Source organism: Atta cephalotes (genome assembly GCF_000143395.1).
Source record: "Atta cephalotes unplaced genomic scaffold scaffold00002, whole genome shotgun sequence".
In the NCBI taxonomy this organism is placed as follows: domain Eukaryota; kingdom Metazoa; phylum Arthropoda; class Insecta; order Hymenoptera; family Formicidae; genus Atta; species Atta cephalotes.
This window is the reverse complement of record NW_012130066.1, coordinates 7,891,040-7,901,670: the sequence shown is the minus strand read 5'-3', so window position 1 is coordinate 7,901,670 and position 10,631 is coordinate 7,891,040. Positions and strand designations below refer to the sequence as shown.

Genomic DNA, 10,631 nt, shown 5'->3' with positions numbered 1-10,631 from the left:
TTTTAAACTTTAAGTTTAAATTTTAAATGTACTAATTAAATTTTAACTTAACTTAAGTTTACTTTTAGAACTTATTTAACTTTTACTTTTTTTAAGTTACACAATTTTTTTATCTCTTTTAAATATCTTAGAAAAATAATAAGATATAATAAGATTAAGGGTGTATATTCGTAATCTGTTCATATTTTAAAACCAGTTAAGTCTTAAGTAATTTCTTAAGATGCTAATATAGCCCTCTGATTGGTTTATGCGGTTATGCCTTATGCCTTAAACCTTAGTCCGGATCTACAATAGATGTTTTAAGCCTTAAGTCATAAGAAATTGACCAATTACAATCAAATATTCTTCTCGCATTCGATTGTAATTGGTCAGTTTCTTATGACTTAAGATTTATTAAAAAGTAATCACTGATCTTGTATCTTCTCTATGTTTTGGCTATTTTTTTAAAGTTATATAACTTATATAGTTATATACTTATATCACATGTGAATAAAAAAATTAAAAATTTAATTTACTTAATAATCTATATTGTAGTTATTTAATCTCATTTAAAAAAAAAGGACATTTTGATCTAAAAAATAATTTTTTTCAAAATTAACTTTTTTTTAACTTAAGTTAATTCAATATTGATTTAACTTACGTTAAGTTAATTTTTTATTCCTTCAACTTTTAATTTATTAATTTTATTAATTTTGTAAAGCCATTAACTTTAACTTTATTCAGTTAAAAAGAAACATTAACCCAATCGTGCATTTCGTTGCATACAAAAAAATCTTATGACTCACGCGTCAAATTCTGGATTACCTAATTTTTAAACATGATACTTTGCTAGTTTAACCAGACAAATAAATGTAATTCTTATGTTGAAACATGATGTTTAACAGAACGCAACACTATGTGTTTAATTAGCTAATTGTATGGAAACTGATTCTAGATCGCAAACTATCATCATCGCATTATTAAGTCAAAGATTATGTATATTATTTTTGCTACTGTTATTTAACTGACACCACTTAATTAATTGTATAAACGCGTTCTATCGTAATACAAATTAAGTAGATATAAAGACACAATAAAAAAACAGCAATAATACGCTTTTTATCATCTGCGAAACAAGCAAAAGGGAAAACGCGCATTGTAACTGGTCGTGCGGCGGATAATTGCATTTCCCTCTTAATAGGCGACGCTGAAAATCGATTTCTCTCGTTGGCGGTGAATCAACAATTAGATGGGTCATATCTTTACGACGAATAACTTTCGAAAATCCTGAACTGCGTACGCACTTACGTACGTAAAACCGCGTATAGAAGCAAAGAGATGTCAGTGAAATTTTCATGGATGGACGATTCCGCTGATCTAGAATATGCCGCAAAATCAAGCAACAGGATCCGTTTACATCCTGTATACTGTTGATCAACGCATCGAATCTCAAACGAAACCAGAACGAGGACGATTCACAACGTAACCTCACTGGTTTTCACAGTAATCTCAGATACTAATCAATGATTTTTCACAACAATCTCAGATACTAATCAACGGGGATTGAATCCAGTGTTAATTCTCGATGATGTATTTCAAACTTTTATATTATTTAGTATCTCGATAAAATTATCTAGATAATCATCTAGATGACGAAATGGCTTTAGTTAATACTGTAAGAGGATTTTTTTCGTGATATAGATAAAAAACTGAGATTAGTGCGACAGTCATTCAAAGCAATATTGAAGTATTTTCATATTTAGAAAATAAATCTAAGGAAATAGATATTCTTAATTTGTATCCACACGTCAAACAAATTTTAATATAACACATCATCAGCGCTAATAGAACGCCTTTTTAGTTGTAGATATCAAATATTAATTCTATTTAGAAATCGTTTATCAGACGAAATATTCGAAAAACTTTTGTTCTTAAAAAATAAAGATTTATGAAATCGCATTTTTGTATCCTAAATCGTTTTACTACCTAATAATTACTTAAAAACAAAATTACCTTAAAAATTATCTAGATAAAATTTTTTTTAATCTTTTAAATATAAAATTAATCATCTTTATCTTAGCTAAGATACATTTTGTGTGATTTATCTTATCTATATTTAGATAATTTTTAATTATTGAACCGCAACATTTATTTTACGTCGATCTCGTCACGGTTTTACATAATCACAAATAGTCCATCCAAAATCATGTTTATATTTACTATACACAACTATTTGTGAAATAATAATGAAATAGTAACAGAAATTATATAATTTTATTTTGCAACAAAAAAATTTCTGTCTGATTTATAAAATATGTCTATATATCTGATTTATAAAGAAAAAGCATATAAATTGTGCTATAAAAGCATTCATAAATGTAAGATAATAAATAAAAATAAATTCTTATAACTGTTTAAAAAACATATATATATATTATACATATTCTTTTTTTTAATTATATTTTTGGTATGTAGAAAAATATCAATCATTAATTTTATATAACTTCTTAATTATGACTACTGAAACTTAATTAATGTATTTGGAATTATAAGTGTGCATTAAGTTGAAATGAATTTAGCACATAGTTGCGTTTTATTTGAAACTTTTATTATCATCGAGCCTAATAGTAGAAGAATTACCTGTTCCGTCTTTTATCAGACTGTGCGTAACGAAATGACATTGAAATCTAATCTTTCGAATCGAGAGACTGCCTTATATCTTATTAAATGTATTTCAAATTGTGATGGATAATTGCCGCTGTGAGAATTGGAATATGAATGAGAAGAAGCAAAAATGAATTTTAAAATATGTGCATATGATTTAAACATTATTTTTTATAACAAATTGCCAAGCAAAATGATCAAGCAATGAATAAAGGACCATTTATTCTACTTAAACGTAAAATTGCAAACTGTAAAATTGTGTTTTTATGGTCACTCTTGCTTTAAAAGAAAATAAAACTGTTTATGTCGAAGATAAAATGTTAGAATAATTAAATAGATAATTAGAATAATTTTAAATAGATGTGTAGGATAATGTGGCGTATGAGTAAGTTTATACGAAAAAAAAGTTGCTTATATTTATTGTATCATTTATAGCATGACTTAAAATTGTATCTTCTTTAGTAAATTTAAATGATAGAAATTCTATTATTAAAAAAAAATTGCATAATTTATGAAGCATAATTATGTTCAATTTATAATGATATTTAATTAGTATTTCTTCATAATTTCTAATGTGATTGAATTGCTTTTACTTATGTAATAATGTAAAATAATATATGTCAATGTGTCAAAACTTTCTTGTCTTTTATCTTTCTTTTAATATTTAATATCTGCTATCATTCTCGACAGAATTAATAATTTGTGCATTTAATTAACTAATTGTAATTTATTGCAAATAATATTTTTTACAAAACAAAAAAAAATTTATTTAAAAAATTTAATATATATATATATATATAAAATAATAGTTAATACTAACTTTTATAATAATGCGGTTATGTATTAAAAAATTTATAATTTATGTTGATTTATAAAATTCATAAAAATATTTTCTGATAGCAATAAAATGTTATGTTAAAATTGTATAAACAAATCTAGCGTAAGAAAAAGTAAGAAAGTATCATACAATTCAAAAATTCAAAGTCCGATTGCACCAACGTTACTTTAAGCAAGATTTAAAACTCTTTCTGCCTCTGTCTATTTTTCGCTTTAAAACGAGACGAGGAGAGAGTTTTAAGTCTTGCTTAAAGTCAAAGTAACATTGGTGCAATCGGGCCTTAATCTGTTAATTAACCTACACGTCTATCAATCAATAGGAAAATCGTATTGGGTACAGATTTATCATACCATTGAGATACTTAAAATACTTTCAAATAAAAAATAAGAAAAACATGAACTTAGCTTTGTCATAAAAATAGAAAAAGATAAACTATAAGAAAGAAAGAAGTAGGATTAAACAAAAATTTAGATTAATAGCTATCTTTAAAGCTGATACAAGACGTTATATACCTATTATAATCAAAAAAATAGATATTCCTCGTAATTTATTATGCTAATTATGAGTGATATTTAATAAAACTGATCCCGTGCTTTCATTCTGCATGAATATACATTTCAAATTTATGTGATATATAATTCATTTGAATTATAAGAAAAGATGCGACAAACGAATTTTATTTCATATTTTATTTAAATTTCTCTACCTACGAACACCTAAAGTATACTTTGATCATAAAAAAAGAGTCTAACAAGGATATTGAAAATACGTTTCTGTTCCCGATGAATCTAATAAGAATCTCATAAACATTCACACCCGCACTGTCCCATCCTCTCTTAAGAAGAGGTCGAAGAAACCCGATACTACGATTTAAACATCTCGGGCATATCCCTTAAGATTTACATCGGATTGCCTTGCATCCGCTAGCGTACAGCAAATGCGCGCACGCGGGTAGACGAGTAAGGGGAACGTTGGAAATTATCATCCTGCCAAGTCACGGATACTTGACTGGCTATATAACACGAGGGAGTCGTGCACCGTGGCAATAGGAGCTGCCGCTCGTTCTAAAAGTCCAGCATAGAAATCTCTCGCTCTCTCCACGCGAGCGGACGTGCATAGCCAGCCAGCCAGTCAGCCAGACGACAACACGACGACGCAATGCAGCGACGATGCAATGAGAGAGTTGCAACTGGCCTTGAGATAGTTGGAATCACTTCAAAAACTTCGAGTCATTTTGAATATTATTCAAAAATATTTATAATTCTTGAAATTTATAATTCTCTCAAACGTTTAAAAGTATATTAATTCTTTCACAACATACAACTAATATTGCTTCAATATATTCATTATTTTACAAACACAGATATAACAATATTGTACTACATACATTTTGCTCATTTATTACAATATTTTAATTTATATTTAAACTCATTTGAATCTATGATTTAACTTGGAAATTTTTTTAAAAAAGATCTATTAGTGCTAATGTTAAAATCTTTTGTTAAGAAATTTATCAAAAATTTAATTATATAAGACTTTAATTTGCTTCAAATAATTCAATCAGAAATTTTTAAATTTTTCCTTAGAAAAGAATCTTTTTTCTTTTTAAATTTAAGCATTCAAAATTCTTAAAAATGAAATTATTATCTAATTATGAAATAGATTAAAATGGATTAAAAGCATATGATATAAAATTATAAAATAAAAATATAAAACTTCCATAACTTGTAACAAAATTTTTATAAATTTTAGAAAAAATTGAGATAATTCAAAATTTTTTTTCGTCATATATTTGAAGCAGGATTGGGTAGTAACTAGTTAAAACGTTAAAAGTTAAAAAGTTAATAATTTTTAACTTAATTTAGTTAATTTTAAATGCATTAAATTTTAACTTAACTAAGTTACTTTTAAACGTTCACTTTTTAATTTTTTTTTAAGTTAAATTTTTTTATCTCTTTTAAAAATCTTAGAAAAATAATAAGCTTAAGAGCGTATATTCATAATCTGTTCATATTTTAAGACCATCTTAAGTAATTTCTTAAGATGCTAATACAGCCCTCTGATTGGTTATGCGGTTATGCCTTATGCCATAAGCTTTAGTCCTTATCTACAATAAATGTTTTAAGCCTTAAGTCATAAGAAATTGACCAATTATAATCAAATATTCTTCTCGCATTCGATTGTAATTGGTCAGTTTCTTATGGCTTAAGATTTATTAAAAAGTAATCACTGATCTTGTATCTTCTCTATGTGCCTACTATTTTTTTTAAATTATATAGTTATATCATTATGTGTTATATACTTATATCATATGTGAATAAAAAAATTAAAAATTTAATTTACTTAATAATCTATATTGTGGTTATTTAATCTCATTTTTAAAAAAATTAGGACATATTGATCTAAAAAAATAATTTTTTTCAAAATTACTTTTGTTTTAACTTAAGTTAATTCAATATTGACTTATGTTAAGTTAATTTTTTATTCCTTTAACTTTTAATTTAATTTCATTAATTTTGTAAAACCATTAACTTTAACTTTATTCAGTTAAAAAAAAACATTAACTTGTCCAACTCTTGAAGTGAACTCGATTTGAAGTGACTTGAACCCATCACTATTCATCGCTAGTTGCAACAACGACTGCAGTTAAAATGCATGAATCGCACGAGCTGTACTTGTATGTAAATTGCGCTAGATGCGCGAGAAACGCCTCTTCCTAATGCTAAACGCTAACGCGCAACGTTGATCTTCGTCATGCATATGGTTAATTAATAATCAAGCTAATCATTGTCAATTCAGAAATATAACATGGAATCGCTCTCACATTAAAAGCGAATGAACACATTTTGTTCGATGATAATACACGGGCCAACAATGGGCAATGAAGCAAAAAAAAAAGATGAGAAAAGGGGGCGGACACAGATAATTTTTCGTTCGATGATGCTATTGTATACGACGAGGAAGTACAAGTGAAACGAATGTGGATCGCGGGTTCTTATTCGCTTGCATTTATAATGACATATAAGATTAATGATACCAAGAAACACATATAAAATGTACATAATATTTTTAAAATAAAGCTCAATCATAATTATAAAGATAATTAAATAAAAAGTAATATTTTAACAAAATATTTTAATTAATTTGTTGATTGACCTTTGGTCAATTTAATGTTCAATCATATTGAAACTATGGATAATTGAAGATAAACGCATTTCTAAACTTTCACCAGTTAAATAAAACATTTCCTCATTTTCTTTATTAAAAAATATTATTATGAATAAAAAGAGTATTTTAATTGGTAATTTTGTAATAAAATCCTACATCATCTATATAATAAATTTAATTTATTTATTGTTTCTCATATCATAACGATGAAACATCTATAACAATATGAATAATCCATCGCTCTGTTTGTATAATGCAAATCTTCATGCAAAGTGAAATCGGAACAGAAAGATTATAAAAGCATAATTGCGTTTTCTCTTTATCTTCGACGTCGCGAGATGCGAATTAAAAACTTGTAAATGTTTCGAGGAGGTGACGATCTCTCACAACGTGTAGTCGTGCGGATTATTTCGCCTAGATTCTAGACTTAATCGAGTTGCATCTTAAAATTGAGGAAAGACGCAAATGGAAATTCCAAATGACACGAGTAATTTATAAACGCAAAAACATTGCCACTCAGCTCCTCATTCGTCCCCAATAAAATATAAAATCATTTACGATAAACCGCATAGCGCGGAACAGCTACTTTGCGGAACGCAGGAAAGAAAAGTTTCACTTCACTTTAGTATAACTGACCAGCGACTCGATTTAACATAAAAGCGAGGATCATGCTCCGCGCTGAATATCATTAAGTCGAGTGTGTCGCATAATGATATTCAACGACAATCTCTACAGTTCCCTGACGGAGGGGGGGAGGTTCACGAGGTTAAGAACTTTCCAGACTCGTAGCTGGAATACAGAGTTGAACGGATGCCATTAAAAAAAATCCGTTCCCGGTCGGCCATGGCCTCGAAAAAAGGAGACTCAGTCTACCGACTTTCTTGCTGTTTGCAATAATAATTAATACGAGCGAGGACGACGAGCTCCACGGCATTTTATCCCGGCGCAGATCTATCCTAAGAAAAAACGTAATGAAGCGTGACTTCCATCTTGATCTCACGCAAGCCAGGAGTGAAAACGCGATTAGCGTGCGAACGAACCATTGCATTGTTTCAGTGGACATGTATTGGAGATAATTATTCCAATACGCTTTTAAATTCTAAATATTTTATCTTAAATGCAAGATAAGTAAAGTGTACAACGTTGAATATTAACGTTAAGATATCTTTAACATCATTTAACGACTAGTAACTTTCATTCGCAGTAAAAATTATAGAAATTATTCAGTTAAGACAATAATTCTATAAGATATGTCCGGAAAGTTTCGAAATTATAATCTTCTCTCCGTGAATTTTAGGTAAAATATAATTTTAGATAGACTATACACATAATTATTTTCTTGAATATTTTCTCGCTGATTATACTCACATTTTTCACTCAAAATTCTTGAGCATATACAACTATTCGCTTGGCAATTGATTGTTTAAACCGCAAATTACTTTCGCATTTCTCGAATGCTAACGAAAATTGTCCTTTCTCGATGGCATTGCGGCTGAATAAGTCATTATTATATTAGCACTGCCTTGGATATAATTCATGCCACAAAATATTAACAAAAAATGAGCTGTGTAAACACAATCGGTTAAACATTTTAGTCCATGCTAATAGGACAAATTATAATTGCATTATGAAATCTGCTGGGTGTAAAATTGAAAAATACGATTAAAAAATACACAACTATGTTGCAAGAAGAAAAGTGGAAATATAAAATATATTATCGTCTCACTTTTAAATCGTTTTCAATGCTTTCAATTCTGTCATAATCTCAAATTATCTGCGAAACTATTAAGTTTGCAGTCAATTCATTTATATTCCTACGCGATTTGATCATCGATACATTGTTCTATAGTAGAAAGACTAGTGGTCCTTGTCGTCCTTATTGTAGAATCACACACAATCCGCAATTGCTTTGTAATTGATTGTCAGTACTATGAATGACTTTCGCCGTTGCCTTTATTTATTTAGACATCGCAAAAAATGTCTCTCCCTTCCAGTCACGCTAACGTGAATAATACGATATGAACCAATCCTAGAGAACCGTATCTCGGGTCTTTAACCTTATTGTGCATGAATAATACTGTGCGCCAGAGAGAAGAAATACAAAGTTATGCAAACACTTTTCAAATGTATTTACTACCAACTGAAGTAAAAGAAATGAACTAAAGAATTATCTTAACAGGACTGAATTTTTTATTAACATTTTCTTAACGAATAAAAAACAATTAAGCCAAACATTTCGTAATTTTATTTTTATAAACAGAATTTTTAGAAAAAAATTGTCACTTAATACAGAATACAGAACCATAATTATATAGGTATAACTATATAAAACTGATATATAATTAATTTTATATGAAAATTATTTTAGCAAAATTTTTTTATAAAAATTAATATATTAATATAAATAAGTAAGTATGTTAATATAAATATATTAAGTAGTAAGTACGTTAATATAAATAAACTCATAAATAATTAAACTCATTAAATTTCTTGTACTTATTTCTGTTTTTGTTTTCTTTTCAGGTGTCGACCAGCAAAACTACTTGGAGGCTGCTGTTCGTCTTCGTGGTACTTCTAGGCCTCCTTCAGCACGCCGAAGGTACTCCATGATTTCTACTTTCATGATTTCATTAATTCCCATCGTTTACTTTCGTAATCGGTCTGGAAATCGTGACAGTTTGCACTTCTAAAGTAAGCGAGAATCGGAGCTGTGAAGGCTCTATCGATGATTCATTACTTGACTGACGTTTGATAACATAATGTATTCTTTCGTATAAAATATTCATCAATAGCACGGTTAATAATTTCATCACTGCCATTTCGATTACATAAATTTTTTTCATCGGCCAAAGTGATCGACAAGCGCAGATGGCGGACGAGCCATCAAGAGCACTTATATTAGTTGCACAAGAAAACGTGATCTTCCGGTTATGCAAGTTCATATTATACAATATCCTAAAAAGCGCAAAAGGGCTCTTTTATCGTCATCGTTGATATTGCGTCATGTATGCAAAACTGTTCCAGAGTAATCGATTCTAACGGGTGAAAGGCACCTGCCTTTCGAAGTTTCGTGTCGTATGCGTGTAAGCGCGAAATCTTACGCAACGCTGAAACGCACATTCGTGCACGCGTTGCGTAATCGACATAGGAAGAATCGGAGCGATTTTACGTAATTATCCGGCGATTGTATGTGTATCGTCAGGCGCGAGAAAGAGATTCCGCAGGCCGACGACTTCCGCTCCGTCAATCTCAAACGATCAGGAGGTCTCAGCCAGTGTCAACAGGTTCAAGGTCACGCGAAATCGTGTCAACAATAAGAACATAAAGAACACGGACAACGAGCTTCAGCCTGGCAGGACGAATGATTACAAGGTAAGTTGATCACAGAATTTGATGAACTCATGATAAATGATGTTATTATCAGAGCGTAAAATCCTAATTATTCCTTCAAATGGCTATCTTCGTATCATTCGTACCATTAATTACTTTTTCTCAAATTATAACTAAATTACAAATCTTGAAATTGCTCAATCAAAAACGGACATTTTAAAAAAAATAATTAGTTATTATCGTTGAAGTATAAGATTTCTTTGAGATACGTATCTCAAAGTGATTTGTTTGATAAGTTGAGTCGATTTACTACTTGTTGAGTTAATCAAAGATCTTATTCTCTGATTTTTTTTAGTATAGAAGAATTTGAAATAATACATCCTATTTTTGTTTCAATATTATTTATACCGTTGCAATTAATATAAACTTTTATAGAAAGTTTTAAAATATACTTTGAAGCATATAATACTACTATCATATTTTTTTAATTTAATTATAATTTTAATTATATATATATATATATATATATATATATAATAAGATATATATAATAAGATATATATATATATATATATAATATATATATATATATATATATATATAATAATAATAAAACTATGTGTATACTATTACTTAATTTATTATTCTCTCG

The 10,631-nt window shown here is 28.5% G+C and overlaps 1 protein-coding gene across 1 annotated transcript in view; it reads left to right on the top strand.

The window, feature by feature from the left end:
• The window catches only part of LOC105623589 (probable chitinase 3), a 34,373-nt gene that overhangs the window by 17,235 nt on the left and 6,507 nt on the right, over positions 1 to 10,631 (top strand). Inside the window, exons 2-3 of the mRNA XM_012204981.1 lie at positions 9,173 to 9,248; positions 9,852 to 10,021. Coding sequence (XP_012060371.1) covers positions 9,173 to 9,248; positions 9,852 to 10,021 — 246 coding nt within the window. The remainder of the gene's footprint in view (positions 1 to 9,172; positions 9,249 to 9,851; positions 10,022 to 10,631) is intronic.